General features: G+C 38.6%; 1 protein-coding gene across 12 annotated transcripts in view; it reads right to left on the reverse strand.

Moving 5' to 3' along the window:
• LOC140847796 (serine/threonine-protein kinase TAO1-like) overlaps positions 1–21864 on the reverse strand; it is a 324214-nt gene that overhangs the window by 252335 nt on the left and 50015 nt on the right. For 6 of the 12 annotated variants that reach the window (XM_073229150.1, XM_073229149.1, XM_073229148.1 and 3 more), the window contains one exon: positions 6399–6512. In XM_073229150.1, the coding sequence (XP_073085251.1) occupies positions 6399–6421 (23 nt within the window). In that variant the 5' untranslated portion in view covers positions 6422–6512. The other 6 variants (XM_073229151.1, XM_073229142.1, XM_073229147.1 and 3 more) reach the window with 5 other exon arrangements.

Consider the following 21864-nt stretch of genomic DNA (forward strand, 5'->3'; position numbering starts at 1 on the left):
CAAGAAGCAGTTTACATAATCATTAAGAGCATGAACTCTGCAGCCACATTTCCTCGGTTTTGAGCCATAAAGATGAAATTGGGTAATTTGTTCAACCTAGATAAGCCTCAATATCCCCCTATGTAAAATGGGCATGATATCACCACTGACCTCATAGCACCCTGAATAGAGCTGGCACACAGTAAGTGCTCAGAGAAGGTCAGTATTTGTTAATGGTTATAAAAAGAAAAAAAGTTACTACTGCAAAGTCATGACATCCTTGTGCCTAGACTGAAAAAATAAGGCATATGATTAATGTGTTTCATAATCTGTATGTCTGCCTCTCAAAGTTAACAATGTATTTCTTGAAGGCTTATTCATTTTTTGTCTCCAATGTCTCTTTCTGGCATATAAGAGCTCAGTAAGTGTTTCAGTACAGAAGTGAAAGGAAAGGAACAAAACTTTGCAGACCAAATAATGTGAGCAATTGTTAATATTTATCATATAAATAAATTCATATTTAATGAGCTTTTACTGAGTGCCTACTTTATGCTAGGTCCCACATGAAGACTTCACGTTATCTTAATAAATTTCTACAGACAAGACACATCTGTGCAATTGCAAAAATAAGAGACTGGCTACTGAGCTAGACTAAGACTCAGACTATAACCAGTTTACAACCAGAAAAGGGTTGGTTAATTAAATCTGAGTTAATTTTCAAGCTATACAAATAACTCATTTATATGCTTCCAAAATGTAGAAGCAGAGGGTCCATGGACCACAACATAGGGGGATGCTATAGGACTACACTGTCTCCTCTAGATCTAGGGCAGGGTGATGTACCCAGCTGGGATACAAAAAGCACCTTGGGGATAGTTCTATCACCCACAGGGCCCATGTCAGAAAAAAAGCCCTGTTTTAAAGGATCTCTTTAACCACAGAATAAGGAACTACATATTACATTCAAGACTCGGCAGCAACTCCATTTCCAAATGTTAGTTTTTTCATGAAATCATCATATATCCCAGGAAAAAGTCATACTGATCTCAGCTCTTTTACTTTTTACTTTTTTGGGAAGAATGTTAAGCCAGTGTAAAATGAGTAAGTGGATTTCAGTCTTCTGAAAGGGCTTTTGGGTGTGGTTGAGATAGCTAACTTTGAAAACTTAGCAACACAGGATACATTATGAGTAAGTTCCTTACTTTTTTTTTTAGTAATGATGCTAACTCACCAGATCCTTCTGAAAGAGTCCTTTTACTAATTTCAATGAAGTCAAGTCAAGAACAAGTTGTAATATGAAACACACTTTATGCAACTATGTTGAAATTCTCTGCCAGAGTTACATATTCCCATGTAAGAATTTTATAGTAAAACAATTTCAAAACAATATCAAGCATCATGTTGGGTTCATTTTGGTTTTAGGTTGCCACAGGAAAACTCTTTCTATACAAATCATTGAAATCCTAAGGCAAAATGATAGTGCTTTTAGTAGGAAAAAAAAATCATGTTCCCTACAGTTTATAATAAAAGAGCTGAAACTGAGCCCCAACTGAAATTATACTGTTAGGCAACTCCAAAAACTAAACATAAAAACATGTTAAAATGCAACACAGAAGGAAAACCATTCTCTTATACACAGTTTTAGATGCTTAGCCATTCCTGACCCCAGCCCAGATGAGATCAACTGATCCTTCATAGGGTTTCCTCCCATCAGCCAACAAACTCACGCCCTTCTCAGCCACACGGTTACTCAGGAAAACGCAAGCAATACATTTAAAGGGCCAAAGAAATCCCGTGGGTGGGTTTGGTCTGCTTTTCAAAACCAATGAACTTCTCATTAAATAACCTTTAATAACAAGAGAGAAGTTTACAAGACATACACCCAACTTAACTACAAGGCAGGCTATGATGCACATCTCACCCTATTTTTTTTTTTTAAAAGAGAAGCTTTCTGAATGGCACAATCCATTTTGCCAGGTAATGTCAGAAAATTAATGAGTCCTACTTGGAAGTACTACCAGGTTCATTTTTAGAATGATTTTCAGGAAGTATGATGTTTCGATCACAAAAGCCCAAGCATCTAAAACCTCCATGACACTTTATTAATTCTTTATAAAATAAAGTCTTGCAACCACAGAATTCTGAGAATCCAGCTTTTCCAGAAAGCTTAAGAAAAATACTTGAGTTTCACCATTCTCAAATTTATTTGAGTTTGAAACAAAATAAACATATTATTCTATTTAATATCCTTGCACAAGCAAATTCACAAGAATGAAATGTGTCCAAAGTTCCTAGAAAAAATGTAGCAACACAAGCTGCCAACTTGTTCAATGTCAAGCTCTAGGCAGTATAGCCACACTAGCAGTAAATGACTGACTCAGAGTAGTCACACTTAAACTATTTTTGCTTTTAAAGTACTGCCAGGCACTGTGTTAATATTCAACCCAGAGTAAATTTAGCCCAACAAGAAAACAAGTGTTTCCATGGTTGCTTCTTCACAGTGTTTATGGTATATATGCAGCCATTAGGCACAGAAATACAGCCAGATAAATTAAGTAGAAATGCTCATCTTTCATTTATATCCAGGCTTTCAGACACTGGGAATGCTAAATGCAACCCAGGCTATTCTTCCATCTCCTTTCATCTACCCACCCCTCCAGACCTCAAAAGTTTTGAAGTTTGTACCATTAAAGTACCTTTGGCAGATTGCTGTTTGCAGATTTTATTTGGCCCTATGTTAAGGGTCACAACCACTTATATTTCTCTGTGCAGCTACAGGGCTGAAATGCTTAAAAAGTATCTAGGAAGAACAGTAGAAAATGTGGACTGCAGATACCAAATGAATTCATTATACAGTATCATGCATAGTGAATGGTCAGAGTCTGCTAATGTGGTAATGTGAACACTCAGAAAGTGTTCAAAAAATACTGGTTGTGAGAGATGAATGGCTAGCATCTGATTGATCCAAAAATATCCCAATTTCTTTCAAAATATGCTATTTCTATTCCAATGCATATGGAGCTCTAAGACTTGGAGAGCACAGTGAATGAGAAACAGATACTAGGATTCTTTCCTAATGAATCCACCTGCCTGTTTACAATAAAGCTGCTAGAATCTCAGCACTAACTATATAGAATCTACACTATGGTCAGATAAGGGGGTTTGGCATTTTGCTCAGGAAAAAATCTTAAAGCTAGCTATCTCAGCTCCGGGTTTTAAAGTAGGATGTATGCCCCTTAGTATACAAGCTTTCAAAATTGCTATTCAAAATTAGCTTTGATCTAAAAATGAAAAATAATTCGATTTCACTAATAATATATACTGCCATTAAGCAGGACATGCATAAATATGAATACAACAAATATCAGAGGCCTATGCTCTTTCTCAGGGGGCAGAACAGTCTAAAATGTGTGGAGACCACTGTTGTACCAAATAAAGTCTCTTGGAGTTTAAGAGCCTTTTCTTCTCTTCGTGTTCTATCCTAGTACAATGTTTTTTACATTTAAATGGTCACTGGCACAAAGGAAGTATAGTGGAAAAGTCTAGGTCAGCAAGCAACTGGAGAAGACAGAGAAATGGTAATCTGAGTGAGGCAGGTCTGGAAAACAGCCACACGAAGGAGCTCACTGCAGCTCAGGGCAGCTGTAATGATACGACTGGGAACACAAAGTCACACAGACCAGCCTCATCCAAGAGCCCAGCTCTGAACAAAAACACTGACCTGTTCTCTTAACAAGACACCTCCACCTCTAGGGCTCCGTGAACATTAAAATAATGGTTTAAAAGCTCTTTTCAATGAACTGGAAAAGCCTCACACAAGTGTAGTTAGATAACAGACGTCTTTAAAAACACATGGCTCTTGGAGAACAACTGTGAAAGGGGTTCCCTGGTAGTGCAAAAGATGGAGACTCAGTCTCTGACTTGCTTGCATGGAATCTTTCAGTCCTATGGGAAGCATCTAACACAGGGCTTGGCGTAGAGCAGGTGCTTAAAAAATCTCTGAGGAATAAACGGATAGAATACAAAACTCTTTATTCATAAAACACCTTATTTGAAGCCCATACATTCTAAAGCTCTGTGTTTGTTATGTGTATGTTTACTGCACTGGTAATTTTCAGACTATGAAAGCCTAAGGGACATACATACATTATCAGAATGTTTTGCTTTCTGACTCCTTCGATCACTGACTTCACTAACTCTACTTACAGTTCAGACAACCTATTCTTTACCTGAAAGTTCAACATTATAGGATTATAAACAGTAGTTAAATCTCCACAGAGGCAAAGACAGGGAGGGATGAATAGTTGAAGCATGAGATTTTAGGGTAGTAAAACTATTCTATATATTATTATGGTGAATACACAACATTACACATCTGTCAAAAACCCATAGGCCGTTTGATCTAGTAATTCCACTTCTGGGTATAAAAATTATAACTAGGGACTCAAACGGATATTTGTATACCAGTTTCATTAGCATCACTACCGCCATTAGGTGGAAACAACCCAAGTGTCTGTTGACAGATGAATCGATAAACAAAATGTGGTATGCAGGCGCACGCACGCACGCACGCACACACACACACACACACACACACACACACACACACACACACAGTGGAATATCATTCAGTCTTTAAAAAGGAATGAAATTCTGATATGTGCTATAACACAAATGCACTTTGAAGACATTACGCTAAGTGACATAAGCCAGACACAAAAGGATGATTTTGGACCTGTTCGGCTCCCTCCCTTCCCGGGCGGCCCCTCCGGCGGAGCGCGCCCACTCCAGGACCCCGGCCGGGCCCCGCGAGCCCACCACCCGCGTCGGCCGCTTCCCGGCCCCACGGGCCACGCGCTGACCGCCGAGCAACTCGCACGGCCGCCCGCCCCCTTGTCCGGTTTCCCCGTGCCCTCAGGCGGAGGCAGGGGTCCCGCCGCGCCCCGCGGCCACGTACCTTCCAGCCCGCAGAGCCGTCGCTGTCGTCTTCACCCCTGAAGTGGGACCCGTTCTGGAACCTCCACCGCAGATCCGCGGAAGCGGGAGCCGCTTCTCAGTCGAGGTCTCTGAAGTCCGGTCGGCCGGGCCAGCGGCTCCAAGTCCGGGCCGACCGCCGCCGTCCGCCCGGCGCGGGAGAGCCGAGAAGGGGCGAGTGCGGCGCCGGGAGCCCAGCGGGTGCGAGGCGGCGATCCAAGGCTGGGGGGCAAGGTCGGCAGGAAGGCGCAGCCAAGCACAGTGCGGGCCCAGAACTTCGCGGGCCCATCATCTGGTCTCCGTCGGCCCGCTGCGCAGACGTTACGGCGGCCCGAAGCAGGGAAGGCGCTGCGGCGGCTGGTATCCCTGCGGCGCTCATGATGCTACTGACCGTTGAATAAAGGCGGCGGCGGCGCCTGCAGCTACTACACCGCCCCAGGGTTACGCAATCTGCGCCCAACGGCTGTCCGTCCCCGACAGACGGCCCTCACGGCCAATGAGCGCGAGGCGCCACGGCGCAGGCCCGCCCCCGACCGATGGCAAAAGTTAGAAGACAGAAAATAGAAGGAAAAAAATGAAATCACAGTGCAAGTAAATGAAATAAACACTAAAAAAAAAAAAAGTGTAAAAGAAGAATGAAAGAACTGATTCTTTGAAGACAAACAAAATGGGTAAACATTTACCTAGACTTATCAAGAAATAAAAAGGACAGGACTCAAAATCAGAAATAGAAATTTAAAGAGAAGTGACACCACTGAAATACAAAGGATTGAAGAGATAAGTATGAAAAATTATATGGCAATAATTTTGACATCCTAGAAGAAATGGATAAGTTCCTAGAATCATACCATGTTAAAAACCTGTTCTGGAGGAAATAGAAATCTGAACAGACTAACAACTAGCAACCAATTGAATCAGTAATCAAAAACTCCACACAATCAAAAGTCCAATATGTTTTCATAGGAGAATTCCACCCAAACATTGAAAGAAGAGTTAATACCTATCTTCTCAAACTATTCCCAAAAATTGAAGAGGAAGGAACACTTACAAATTCATTTCTATGAGGCCAAAATCACACTGTTACCAAAACAAGATTAGGACACTACCAAAAAAAAAAAAAGGACAACTACCCACCAATATTCCTGTAAAGCATAGTTGTAAAAATCCTCAACAAAATATTAGCAAACTGCCTTCAAAAATACATTAAAGGATCATTCACCAAACCAAATGGGATTTATTCTAGGGATGCATAGATGGCTTACTACCAGCAAATTAATACATGCAAACACCGTGTTAACCAAAGGAAGGATAAAAACTATACAACCATCTCAATACATGGTGAAAGAGGATCTGACAAAATTCGTATCCACTCATGATAAAACATTTCACCAAAGTTGGTATAGAAGGAACCTATATCAACATAAAAAAGACCTTATATGACTTACCCACAGCTAATATCATAGTCCATGGTGAAAAGCTGACAGCTTTTTCTCTCAAATCAGGAACAATTCAAGGATGTCCAGTATCAGCACTTTTATTCACCATAGTACTGGAAAGTCCTAGCCACAAATGACAAGAAAAAGAAATAAAAGGCATCCAGATTGTTAAGAAGTAAAATTGTCAGCCTTTGCAGATGACATGATACTCTATTTAAAAAAACACTAAAACTCCAAAAAAACTAACAGATTTAATAAATGAGCTCAGTAACATTGCAACATGTAAAGTCATTATACAGAAAAACGTTGCGTTTCTATGTACAAAAAAATAAACTACCCAAAACAGAAATTAACAAACCAATCCCATTTACAAATGTATCCAAAAGAATGAAGTTCTTAGACATAAATCTAACCAAGGAAATCAAAAAAAAAAGTATGATTTTGTATAATTCCACATTTATGAGGTACCTCAGTCAGATACATAGAGACTGAAAGTAGAACAGTTGTTTCCAGAGTCAAGGGGTAGGAGAGCAGTTATTGTTAATGGATAATGAGCTTCAGTATAGGATAAGGAAAAAGTGCTAGAGACAGACAGTGGTGATGGCTGCACAACAATGTGAATATACTTAATGCCACTGAACTGCATGCCAAAAAATAGCTGAAATGGTAAATTTCATGTTATATATATATATTTACCACAAAAGAGCAAGACAGCACAAAGAGTGAACTCTAATATAAATGATGGGTTCTAATGTTGGATTAACAACTGTAACAATGTACCACTAAAATGTAAGATGCTAAAATTGGGAGTGGGTAGGGGGAAACTTATCAGAAATCTCTGTATTATCTGCTCAATTGTTCTCTAAACCTAAAATTCTTCTAAAAAATAGTCTACTCATTAAAAAGAAAAACCTAAACATAGGAGGTTGCTCTGTAAAAAAGTAGACATTTTTCTTTCATGTAATGCTGTGTACTCACTTCTCGGTGACCCATTTCCTTGTCTGGGACCCTGGGAGCCCCATCAGAACCCTGAGCCCCACCACTCAGCCTGGCTCCAGCCTCTTTTCCTGCTGATTCCGACCTTGTTCTTTAATGTTCATGTATGCCCTAATGTTAAGGACCCAGATGCAGGTTCTCTTGCTCCCATAGGCCCTGGATGCTCTTACTATGCCCCAGTCTGTCTGCCTTGCTGTGACCTATGACTTGTCTTGAACTCATTATTTGTGTATTTTCTGGCTGGAAGTGACTGACCTACTACTGACTGTTGGTACTCTAATCTTTGATACAGTTCCCTAATTCTGTCCACAAACCTTCTATTTATTTTGCTGTAAGGCCCAGACCAGCCTGGTAGTAATTAACTATGAACAGTGCTTGTGGGAATGATATTGATACAAAATGGTTAGATTCAAGAACATTTCTTAACACTGAAAATAGGAGAGTTCTTTATTCAATGTAAAATGCCTCTTTATAAAGCTCTTAGGGGTAGAACTGTACTCTACCTTCTCATTTCCTGCCTTAATTCTATGTTCATAGGGTATCCTACATTTAAAGGGAGAACTGCAAACTTGAATGCCTACCAGGAAAAGCAGTGAAAGTGTATCAGATAGAAGACAAAGGGAATGGTCAGAATGGTGTCTGACTGAGAAGTACAGCTCTGATCTAAACACATTTAAAAACAACAAATCCCAACACTGTGTGAGCCAAACAAAACTCACATTTCAGGCTAATGTGTGATTTGGAACATTAGAAAAAGAGAGAGAGAAGGTGGGAAAGCATGAGCACCTTAGGTAGACTCTGATATTCATGACACAAAATCTGGACTAAATCACTCCATAAAAATGCATATTTATTAAAATACCAGAGAGAAGCTCACGCCTGTGAAGGAGATGGGCATTCAAATCACATTTCAGGACACCTAACCCTTTGGCCAAGTGAGAATGTGATTAATAACATGACTTGCTTCATGTGTAATGTTGAGATGTTGGTAACCTATGAAGGCTGAAAGGACCTTCTTCTATGGCCTGATTCATTTTGCTTCCGGTGTCCTCAAAGGGAAAACTAGGTAGGGAGCAGAGAATAAAATCTTAAAATGAAAAAAAAAGCCCTACAAATGTTCAAGATTCTTTTCTCATAAAGAGGCATACTCTTTTAACACCAAATATTTAAGCTCTTTTCTTTCCCATTCTCATCTTATAAAAGGGAATTGAACTATGACCAGTTGTTATCATTTACTGCTAAATGTAACTTTTAGAACAGAAAGTATTATTATTCATTCATTCTAAGATTATTTTTTAACAGATTAGAGAATGTTCTTCACAGGAAGCCTATGCCATGAGGTACATGGAACAAAGCCTCTGCTTGCCTACCCTGAGCATTTGAATTAGCAGATGAATTAGAAAAAAGGCACACACTCCTCCAGGCACACTAGGTACATACTTTGGGGATTAGAGCACAGGCCAGCATGTAGTCATCCCACGCTTTGACAGGGGTGCTCAGATGTAGTGCATAAGAAACTGTACAGCTGTGTAGAGCAGAGACATCCTATCCCACAGTTCTGCTATCTTAATAAAGGGATTATTTAGATTCTGTGAGTCAGTACTTTCTAGCCCACCATCTCTTTATCTGACCAACCATCCCAAATTTATAACCCATGTAAAAATAATTCACGCCCTGGCAATGGCTTTCAGTGGTTTGATACTGAACCACTTTCCTGGATCCTCCCTCCCCTCAAACTTCAGCCTGGCTAACAACAAGGTTGCCCTCTCTGCATTTCTCATCTTGCTGTCTGTGGAGAGGTGACAAAATATCCTGGTTATGAACTAGGTGTCCCCTCACAGTGGCTCTCATGGCCTCGGCTCTGTGTGTGACACCCCGTTAGCTCAACCAAGTCCCTGAACTTCTTCATTCTCCAAGAAGAGCATCTTTTAAGAGGTTCTTCCCACCTAACTTGCCCAGCTCTGCAGTGTAGACCCAGAAAGGCTCTATCAAGGGCTAGTAGGCAACAAGTCATAAATCTAATTGGTATCTTCAAGAGTTAGCATCTCTGGCAAGGGAAAAGTCAGTAGTAAATGGGGTGGCTTTGAGCACTATCAATCTTTCCTATATATAGATACATATAACAGATACTGATAATGTAAAGTAAAATATTTAACACAAAGGCAGGACTGGTATAAAATGTTTAGAAAGCAAAAGCCCTCTCTGCTTCAAAATTACATATATAGATTCTGCACATATAAGATAATCAATCCATAAACATTCACAGAGCACTATGACTTCTAAGTAATCATGGAGGGAAACAATGCAAAGATGCATAATGGAATGATGATATTTTCTTTTTTTTCCCCATGCTTTACACGTCTTGAGAAGCCTTGCAGAGTCTAGCCTTTCTCTAGACTCCCCTCCTCTTTGCTCTTTTTTTTTAATTGAAGTGCTGTTGATAAACAATCGTATGTTGGTTTCAAATGTATAACACAGTAGTTCAACAGTTAACCATATTTTTAAATCCTCATCCCCTCTAGTACAGTTACTATCTATCAATGAAGAAAGGTGTTACAGAATCATTGAGTATATACTTCATGCTGTACTACTGTCCTCATGAATAACTTATACTGTGATCGTGAATAATTGTGCCCCTTTATCTCCCTCACCCTCCTCGCCCACCTGTCCCAACTCCTCCCCCTTAGTAACCACTAGTTATTTCTCAGTGTCTATGAGTCTACTGGAATGAGTATATTTCCCACACCAAAACTCTGGATACATGGCCAGTGGGATAGAACATCAGAAACTAAAACTCTCCTAAAAGTTAAGGAATACAAAGTCAATGAAAATATCAGATTATCCTAAATTGCAAAGAGCTGATAATATAAGGGAGATAAATGGAAATATTCTGAAGGATAATGAACAATATGATACAGAGTAAGAGCACTTTATCTGGGACATGTAGGTGGCAAAGACCAAAATGTTCAATAACACCTGAGTTGGCCATTATGTAGGAAATGGTCTCTCTCATACATTGTTGATAGGAATTTCAATTAATGTAATGTTTATGAAAGGCAATTTGCCCTTCATAGTATAATTTAAAATTTCACATATGTTTTGACTCAGCAATTTCACCAGCATTCACCTTACAGATATAGACTACTTACATGGAATTTTGTAGATATAAGAATAGTTACTGCAGCAATGTCGGCACCAAACAATTATCCCAACATCAGGAGACTGGTTAAAAATTATGAGTTACTATATGGCCATTAAAAAGAATGAAGAAGCCCTATATGCACTGACATGGCAGAATACCCAAAATATATTAAGTGAAACAAGCAAATTAGAACAGTATGCCTAATATGCTACCATCTTCTCTCTCTTTCTCTCTCTCTCTCTCTCTCTCTCTCACACACACACACACACACAGAATGATATTTCTACCAGAATACATAAGAAATTGGCAACAACTGCCTCCATGGAGGCAAAGACCCTACTTTTCACTACATAGTCTTTTTTGTGAATTTTATCAAAAAGATAAAAACTATAAAGAGGGGCAGGGAATATATATATACAAGAAGTGCTATAGAGAGGAAGGGGCTATCTTGAGCAGGACTGGTTAACAAAGATCTCCCACAGAAAGCACTCTGAATGAAATCTTCCTGGGAGAGACAGTATGGAAGCCTGGGGAGGTGTCCTAGAGGCCAACCAGGTGAGGAAGAAAGGAACAAGCCATTTTTGTCTACAAAGAGGAAGTGGATCAGAAAGGGACTAATGTTATGCCAATACTGAACGCTACTCCCTTTTCCACGTTCTCATACGGCACTTGTCTGTTAGTAGGTCATATGCATGAATCTAGAATGCAATCCATTCACTTACTGAATATCTATTATGAGCCAGGAACTATGCTAGATGTTGAGGACAGAAAACGGTGAGACAAGGACTGAGTCTCACCGTTTTCTGTCCTCAACATCTAGCATAGTTCTCTATCTGAGGAAAATGCAAAGCTAGGAGAGAGGAGGAATTCCATAGAGAAAAACTTGAGCAGCATATAGCCTAAGGCAATTCTCTCTCTGTTATGCATGATGCAGGGATAATGAAGGTGCTGATAAAAACAACAGCCAACGCTTATATAACATTTAATATGTGCCAAGTCACTATTCTAAGTCACTTTCATATATTAATTCATTTAATCTTCACAGCAACCCTATGAAGTAGGTATACTATTATTAGGCCACCTTAAATGGAGTACCTAATGTACTGCAAGGTTTTTAAGAGCATACCATTGCTACACAGCTATTAAGGGGCTGAACCCAGATTTGAACTCAAAAAGTGTGGCTCTTGAACTAAGCAGTGAATTACTACTAGGGACCCTGAGAGAACAAGTGCCAATCTCGGAATAATAATGCTACCTTACACTTATTTGTATAGGACTTTGCAGTTTATAAGATACTTTCACATGCTTTTTTCAATTTAGAAAAGCCCCATGATAGATTCTCTTTGAAATGAACACACATTACAGCTATTGAAATAGATAAAATTATAAAAACTATTATAAACTCTCAAAATGCCCATCACTAAAAATAACTGTAGTAGAAAAGTTTCCCAAGGAGTTCTACACAAATTCATCATCTGGTAACATTCAAGTTAAGACAGTATTAGTTGAGCATCACTGCTTTCAAAGGAAAGGCAGTGATAAACTAGACAATGGATTCAAGTTCTTTCGATGCCACTTAAACAGTGAAATACTGCCTTTGACTTACTAACATAAAAATCATAATTCTTACATTCTATTACTCATTATATAGTTATTTGAGCACTTTGGCAACTGGTATAGGTTTAAATATTGTACTATTCAATTAGCATTAAGTGAAATGCACTTTAATCAATTCCTCTCAAAATAGTTTAAATTGTTTAAATAGGACTAACTACAACAGAAAATCTGAAAGACAAATTTACCTGTCAAATTTAGGAAACGAATTTCCCCAGTTTCTTTTTACCAGCTTAGTTCTTAAATAGATCCAGACATACTTGTAGAAAGTACCAGCTGACATTACTCAGTGGGGATTTCCTTACTTTCACTAATTTTGGATTTCCTTGTCAACAAGGAGACATAATCCTTGCTTCTATTTTTTAATCAATACATGACTAAGCAGAGTACTACCCAGTGAAAATGAAATGGGCACTGCCCTTATAGAGTGAAATAAATATTCTCTACTCAATTTTCCAACCAAAGCGCACAAATATCTGCTGAAGGAAAATAAAGTCTTGGCACCACTGGAGGGAAAAAAAATTTGCCAGCTGTCTTCCCAGCATAATGCTTTCTACAGTCATGTACAGTATTATCTCATGCTCTTTAATATCTGCCACTTTAAATGACTCTCTTTAATTAAATAATTATCTTCTTGGGAAAACACAACTCAATCCTAAACTGAGTAGGATTCTACCTCCCCACTTATTCAAATTCTACCTGTTCTTCAAAGTCTTGTTCAAAACTCATTTTCTCTATGAAGCCATCACCCTCTGGTTTCCAAGATCTCTCCCTTCTCAGGTGTTAATTATGTGAATCGCATCCTGATTCATTTGTTCCCTATCTTTTTCTAATTCAATAGCACTCTGCTTGTATTTCTCTCATGGCACTTATCTTTCTTTGAACTGCAGTGATTTTAAATGTTTCTCTTGTCCACTAAGAGGACTAAGTCATACCCATCTGGGTATTATCTTTGATTAAAGCCCAGTGTTTGACACATTAACAATAAATATTTGTTGTCTTGAATAAATGTTGTCCATCCTATAAGAATACAAAAGAAAAAAAAGCCACATTTCTTTTTTCTGTATTCCTAGATACCTAGCCCAGTGCCAGGCATCAATAAGCCACTTGAAGATATTCAACGAATACTATATAAGTAAACCAGTTGTAGTTTAGTTTTACTTAAATCTGAATAAACATGTCCCTGATCAAACAAATGACTCAAAAAATTGAGGTCAGTTCAAATACCTCTTGCTTTTGTGAGTTAGTAACACACACACACACACACACACACACACACAGAAAGCCAGTACTGTTTCAGTAGTTAAAAACTGATATTTGAGTATTCAAAATGAACAAACAAATAAGAGCTGGTTGGTATGCTGAAAACCTGGCCACAATACTTGCTATCACCTCTCAGTGAGAGGCAGAGTCTATTCTCCCACCCTTTGAAGTTGGGCTGCCTTGTGATTGCTTTGACCAATAGTCTGGCAAAAGTTACACTGTCCAGTTTCCAAGCCGAGGTCTCAGGAGATCTACCTCCACTCTTGAGGCTCTTATCTCCCTCCTGCCATAATGGGAACAAATCTGAACTAGTCTGCTGGGGAATGAGACCACCTGGGGTGCAGACAAGCTGTTCCAACTGAGGGTGTCCTAGACGGAGAGATGCAAGTCGATCAGGGAGCCTAACTGGCCCAGCAGAAGGATCACCCAGCTAAATCCAGTCCCAACGGCCAATCCATGGGATCACAAGCCCAATAACAGTTATTTTGAGTCACTAAGTTTTGATGTGGTTTGTTACACAACAAAAGCTAAGTCATCACATTTAATTTAAAACTGAACACTTACATGGTGCCACGATACTAATTTCTATTCCACGGAAGATTTAGACAGCCAATGTAGATCATTCCTATATGTTTAATATTTATTTTTAAATAATCTTAAAATCTAATTATGATTAAATAACTAACTATGATTAAAGCAAAATTTCTAAATAAAGAGTATTTGCAATCTTTTTGGTTGATTTTTTTAAAACCTATTATTTAATAAATTAGTACACCTCATCACTGTCCCCTTATACACCACGAGATTTTTTTCTTTACACCATGTGTATCTTGTTTACAAAATTGGATGGGGGAAGTCAGGTGTCACCTCTAGTCTTCATTGCTTTAAATACCTATAACTGGGAGGGGCAAAATAAGCAGTGAAAAACTCTAAATCAATACTACCAACAAGGAGCATAAATGCAGAAAACTAAAAAACAAATAGCTATTTCCATTTCCCCATCTCATTAGATTATAGAATCAGTTAACGAATTTTGAGACATGAAAAAAATGAATAGGTTTCAGAATCAGACTGAGAAATTTGCGCATCCCTGGTAATAGGAAATTCAACTAAAATAGGAAAATGACGCTAAGAAGAAAAACTCTTTCTCCCTTTAATGTTTTTGACCGTAAGCCCCTTTGCTCCTCCTTCCAGCCCCTGGCATCCCGTGCTGGCTCCTCCTTTTCTTCCTCTCCTTGACTCTCGGACTCTCCCCTTGCATGGGTCATCTATCCCCATGACTCCAACCATCTTCTGGGAGCATGTGGAAAGCCTTTATCTCCCTCTCATTAGCCAGAGTTTTATACCAAAACCTTCCTCATTTCCAACCATCTGGTAAAGATCTATGCCCAAACCCAGCACCCTAAATATAATATACTTTAATTAAAGTTATCCTTCCACGTCACTTAAAGACCAGATTCTCCATGAGACATCTTGCCTCTTTTAATGGCATCACCTCTTTCTTATCTACTCAAACTAGAACTTGAGTGTTATCTTCAATTTCTTATTTGGCTATATCTATTGTTATTATTATTTTAAATAAGTTGACAAATCCTACAGTTTTACCTCCACAATACCTCTTGTATTAATTCTCTCTTTTCCTATTTCCCAACATGATTCAGGATATTATCAGTACTTGACTGGACCACTGTAACAAAACCTCTTCCCATCTCAATTTATCCTATAAATACCATATCTGGATCTGTCTTGTTAAGGTTCAAGTCTAAACAGATGGTTCACCTAATGAAAAACTTAATGTACCCCATGACTTACTAATTAAACTATCCTATTCAAAGCAACAAAAAACTCTGTAATTCAGCCCCAACTTACCCTTCTAATCTTATCTCCCATGTACTTATGATGTGACTGGATCACCTGCTGGTCCTTGGGTCCTATGCCTTTTACTACTTCTGTTCATGGCTTACAGTACTTCCTTACCCAGTAATGGGGATCACAATACATATACAATATTTATATTGCCTTAACATTTAACAATATATGATAAAGCATTTTCTAAACATTTTATTGTTTTGATAAATGATTTTCACAAATCTCTTGTTTTCAAATTTTCCTACTGAATATCTTTGTAGGTAAAGCATTTGCAGTTTGGACTATTTTATTAGAATTGATTCCTAAAAGTACAATTACCAGGAAAACATTTTTAAAACATCTTGGCACACCTTCTGCACATGATTTTCAGTTGACTATAGCTATCTTAAATTATCATTGTATTATCAAAGCTTAAGGTTGATCCTCATATACAGCTGGTGTATTCTATTAACTACAATGTTGGTATCTATAACCTGTAATTCTAACATGCGTCTCCCAACCCTCTGTTCCTTTGGGGCTTCCTCTTCTCCTCCAACCATGACATCGCCAGCCCACGCAATTACCAGAATTTAACTGCAGGCCAATGGCCATCAGAGCAAAAACAAAGAACAGTTCACAGGTTCTCAAAGATTGGAATTCTGAAAACATAATAACATACTTTCTATTTTTAGAGGTGGGGTCACGGGGGAACTTGTTATTCAAGTCAAAGAAGTCAGTCAAGATGAGAAAGTTAGTATTTCAGTATGTCTGTGCCAGCATGTACCACCACCAAAAGCAGCACATGCATACAGAATATTTTATTTTGAAGGGTGGTATTAATACATGTTCAAAATCACATGATAAATTGGATACTTCTGTATTGGCTTCCATTTTGTACACTATTTAAACAAATAATTAGCATATTTCAAAGCTACCATAAACTTTGCTTCAAATTCCTCTTCTTGCCAAACAATCTTACCTGCTAATCTTCCTAATCTGCGGTTAAATTAGGAAGACTTTAAACCACTTTCCACATTAAAACTTCCTTAAAGGTCCCACATTCTATGTGTACTTACTCTACCTTGGGAAAGACTTCTTGAAATCAGTGATATCTGTGATAAGGCAGAAAGATGAACTTGCCTTAACCAAGTAAAGAGAGAGGGAGTAAACAGAATATTCCACAAAGAGATCAGCTAGTGTAAAACCTGCAGGTGAAAGCGAACATAATACTCTCTGGGAATTGCAAATGTGTGGATCAAAGAGCTAGAAAGGAGAGTAGTGAGAAAGTAAAAGAAGAAACCTGGTGCCAGGAGGGCCTTTATTCCAGGAGGGCCAGGGGGCCATGTGGCAGACGACCATGGCCAGATTAATACCTTAGAACGATCAATCACTGTGGCAGAAACTGCCAGGCAGCAAGTCAGGAGCAGGGAACATGGAGGAGGCCAAAATAAATGGAGCAGCCTCAGCAGTGGGAGCACATGGAAATTAAGAGGGGATTGGCAGAGGTTTTTTAGGATGGGCCCAGATAGCACATCTTGTTCAGTGGCTGATAATTCCTATTCATCTCTTTGTAGGAATAATTTTTTGCTTTGGATAAATTTAAGATAAAAATCACTGTGGTCTGAAGCAGAAAGAAAATATTACCTAAATAAGCTGGTACTATATTTTCTTGACTCCATGATGCCATCAAATCTAAGAAGCATTGTCAACCTAATACACTGTGTAGTGGGGGGATATCTGATGCTACCACCTAACAGGAGAGACGGGGGTCACGAAGGCCAATGGTTGGGAGAAAGAATTCAAAGTTCTTGAGTATAACTTGTATGTTTCCTGCTTTACGCAACTGAAATGAAGTCAAAGAATAGTGTCCCCCTTGCTAAAGAGGAAGGAAGTACTTTCCAGTGATAGGCACCCAATGGTCAAATTGGGAAAGGAGAGTAGTCAGTAAGTCTGGGAACACCTCTAGCCAACCGGCAGTCACACTTCATCCTGAGAGCAAGGCTGCTGCCCAGGTCTCCTAAAGGAGCCTTGGTGAAAAGGGATGCAATGCCTTATCCAACCTACTACCTCACTCCCAGGACTACTGCGTGTCAAAACAGCTGCCATGGAATATTTTTCCCAGGGGGAAAAAAGGTTCCATGAACTAAGTTTTAATCCCATTTTGTAGTCTTTCATTCATTCCCCAAATACATGTGAAGCACTGGTCCCATGCTGTTCTAAGCACCACAGACAGTATCTATCAAAGCAGACAAGTGCCTGCTCTCACTGAACTGACTGACTTTCCAACCAGTTGCAAGTTGCAAAATGAAGACTAAGGAATCCCACAGTAAAGAAAATTGACTCATTTATCTAACTCTGAAACCTTTACTATTTTATCTTAAAAAATTAACTACCTTTATTTTACTCCATTAAAACTCTACTCAGCACCTTTTACCTATGCCTCCTCCCCCCATACCAACCCCCACTCTCATTTCTTCTTCAAATTTTGCATGTCAAGTTCTAGGACCCTGCAATCTCAAGAGACCAGTGTCCTTTTTCTCTCATTCCCAACACATTAATTACCTGCCTCTGTTCCTTGTGCCTAGCACAATGCTCTGCTTATAGGAGGTGTGTGTTCACTAACAATATATAATTTGAAATACGTTATTAGGTGATTAAAAGAAAAGCTAACTAAATAGGTAGGTGCAAACAGCAGAGCTGATTCTCTCCAGTAAGAGAATCCCTAATATATTAAAGGCCATACAGCATACAGTGACAGCTGCAGCTCCATTGTATCTGCTCATTATAAGTACATTTCACTAGACACAGTATGGCTCATTATGAGAATAGTGCTGTTCTTGACTCTGCTTCCCTATCAAGAAAAGGTTGCCAAAATCAATATTGTGTTGAAAAGTGATTCGTTCCTATCAACATTAATTTTTTCACACTCTTGTCAATGACAGAACATCCTTAACTACTTGACAGTCTAGCAATACTTTCTACTTCCTTCATTAAAATCTTGTCATCCTTTAGCAAAATGACTATAACACTCTGAGCTTGCTTCCTTGCACTTGAGAATTTATGCCAACCATTAGTAACTTTAAAAATACAACTGTTATTTGGCTGAGCTAGAATCTGAATTTATACTTTCTAATTCCAAACTCCACGCTCTTTCCATGGGTTGGACAGTCTCTACCCCCTGAATACTGTTATCAATATATCTAAAGAATTAAATAAGTAAACATAAAAAGTTATCTAGAAAACAATTTCATGACTAATATATACGTTTTAACAAATACAAGGCAAATAACTCTGAAGGAAAGTACTTGAATACAACAAATACACAAATATAATTATTAAGGCTATCATTTATGCTTATAGGTGGATACCTTTGTTTTAGACTTAGTAAGAGATGCACTCACTTCCACCTGAATAAGATAAAGTAGAAGCTAACTAGGTGCCATGAACACAGGAACTTGCCTATTCTGTTTGCTGTTGTATTCCCAGCACAGTCAATAAACACTTGCTGAATGAATGAACGTTAAGTATAAGATGGAATATAAAAATGAAGCTCTCAGATATAGAATAATAAAGTTAGTTTATACTCAAACTCAGGAGATAAAATACAATCTAATTCATTAAATAATTACTGAGTAACTTACATATGCCCACAACTATGCTATGTACACACAGATCTTTACTTTTAGGTAATAAGCTGCAAGGGATCTGGAATTGCAAACCAGATTTGCATTCTCTAGAGTGTCTAGCTAAATAACCTTGAGCAGATTATTTTCAACCCTTGTACCTAAGCATTACCTGGAGAACTTTAAAAAAAAAAAGGCCCAGAGCCCCACCAGACCCAGTGAAACCTGAATCTCTGGGCATGGGGACCAAACTCTGATTTTATTTTTAAGGTTCATATCTGATACTGATACCCAGTGATGGGTGAATGACACTACTGTAAGCCAATGGTTCTCAGATTCTGGTGCACAGGAGAATCACTTGGAGGGGCTGATAAAACTCAACCCCCACTCCCAGAGTTTCGGCTTCAGCAGGTCCTGGTGCCTAAGAAGCTTCCAGGTGCTGTGCTGCTGCTGGTGTGGGAACCACTGCTGACCAGATACACTAATTGGAAAACATGAACACTATATGATAACTGTAAATATAAAAAAGGAACTTCATGCTCAATATCACTGGTCATTAGAAAAATTAAATTAAATCCACAGTAAGATATCACTAAGTACTTACTAAAATGGCTAAGATTCAAAACAAAACCAAAATAACCCAAGTGCTGGCGAGCATGCATGGCAAGCACAATGCTCATACATTGCTGATGGGGATGAAGAATGGTACACCACAATGGAGAACAGCCTGTCAGTTCTTCTAAATTCAAATATACTTAGCTTATTAGCCAGCAATCTCATACCTGGATACTTACCCAAGAGAAATTAAATGTTATATTCACATAAAAACGTGTACACGAATGTTCATAACAGCTTTATCCCCAAGCTGGAAACAACTGGAATATCCTTCAAAAGGTGACTTATGATAAATAAAATATGGAACATCCATACAAGGGAATACTACTCAGAAATACAATGCAACAAATGGCTGGTAACAGCAATGCTATAGATGAATCTCAAATGCATTCTACTCAGTGAAAGAAGCCACTTAAAACGCTAGATACTGTATGATCCCATGTATGCCACATTGTGGAAAAGTTAAAGCTGCATGGACAAAAAAACAAAACAGTGGTTGCTAGGTGCTGGAAATGGAGGAAGGGGCACCCATTATATACATCTAACAATTATAAAACTTAGATCATTCCAACCTCAGGAATTACTGATTTGACAAGATAATTGTTTTCTTAAGTCTGATGTGCACTGTCCCCAGAATATTTAGGATTTGGTCTTCCTATTCTAGGTTCAGGCCGCTTTCTGAGCATGGATGGCATCATACTCTCTCAAAATAAGCTACCATGAGAGAAACACCCATAGTTCAGTTTGTGTTTAAACTTGCTGCTGACTCATTTCTTCCTTGATAACTGAACCTTTCTTTCCTAATAACTTTAATTATAGCCATCTCTCATTCTAAAGCTTCCCTTTTCCTTGGGAACACATTTGTTATCCTTAGGACCTCCAGACTGTGAGACACTGGGTAGATATGTCACCTCCAGGATCCAGTCTGCTAAAAACAGAAGCTGCACTTTCCATGCATCCTTCTCCTGCACGTGGATGTTGCAAGGATTAAGAGAGATGAGGTATGCGTGTGGGATTATTGCTGTTATGCTTGAAATAAATTTCATGGAATTTGTTCTAAACTTTAGTGTAATAAATATTCTACTCTTCTTTGCCATAACATAGCAACAGTTCACACTGGAAATGACATTCTTAGGTACTATTTACTGAATGCACTGCCAAGACCATGGTATCTGGTAAAGGAAGACCATTTTTGAATCTCACTCTATAACTTTCTTTGTGACCTTGAGCAACCCACTTACCTTTTATGAGCCTCATTTCAACTAATGTTTCTCTAGGAACTACTTGGAAGCCAATAGGAAGCACACCTAAATACACTATTATGTCTGATATGATTCCTACTCCCTGATCTCTAAATGGAAATGATTCAGATTCCAAAAAGCAAAGAGATTCTCTCTCAGCTAGATGAAGCAGATTCCCCAAATCAATGCAGACCTAGGATCTGGGAGACCCAAACAAATTATTTACTCTCAGGAGTCCTATGACAAACTAATTTTTCAAGAGATGAATAAAATGCTTGAACTGAGAGAAAAGAAAGCCACATGGTAGTCCTTTCTTGAGTTGGTGCTTTACTATATAGAAGAAAGAATATGAGCTTTGGTGTCACCCAAACTTAAGTCTGAATTTCAGCACTTATGATTTTAGGGAAATTATATTACCTCTCTTTGCATATTTCCTAATCCATAAAATGGGTATAGTTATCCTGTAGGGTTGTATGTCCATAGTTTTAGTTCAACAAACACTTATTAAGTATCATATATAGTAGGTACTATACAAAACCTGGCTATTACTTTTATTATTACTATTTTCAAAAGAACCAGGGCAAACTTTAGAGGAAGGCAGAAGAGATGGGGTCTCTACTGCTTAATATAAAAGGCATGCGGAAAAGCTAAGTTCTCACTCATAAACTCCTTGATCACTTCATGCCTTGAAACTCCACTATAAGATCAATCTAATTTGAATTAATCTTTGTTTTCTTTTCTTCTTCACTTATTACTTACTTGGTACTCTAACTTTGCCTTAAAATGTGAGAATTCCTGGAAAGTAACTTTATGAAACAGAAGAAAGAAGATAGCTCTCCCTAATGCTCCTGCTCTATCCCTGGTATCTTCTATCCTTTAGTTCCACTGTTTATTAGCTTTGTAACCTTGGGAATGTCACCTAACCTCTCTGAACCTACTTCATCACTAAGATGGGAATGGTACCATTTAGCTTCACTGATGAGTAAACATGTATGGGAAGAGAAACTTCATGGTGGGGAAAACAGAAAGAAAGCAGCTGGGTATTAAGAAACACCAAAAAAATAAAAAATCTGCATAAGGCAGAAATCTCACTCAGTGAGCATGAGACCCCAGGCCAGGGATATAATCCAGCC

The sequence above is a fragment of the Manis javanica genome, chromosome 2 (genome assembly GCF_040802235.1).
Source record: "Manis javanica isolate MJ-LG chromosome 2, MJ_LKY, whole genome shotgun sequence".
NCBI lineage: Eukaryota > Metazoa > Chordata > Mammalia > Pholidota > Manidae > Manis > Manis javanica.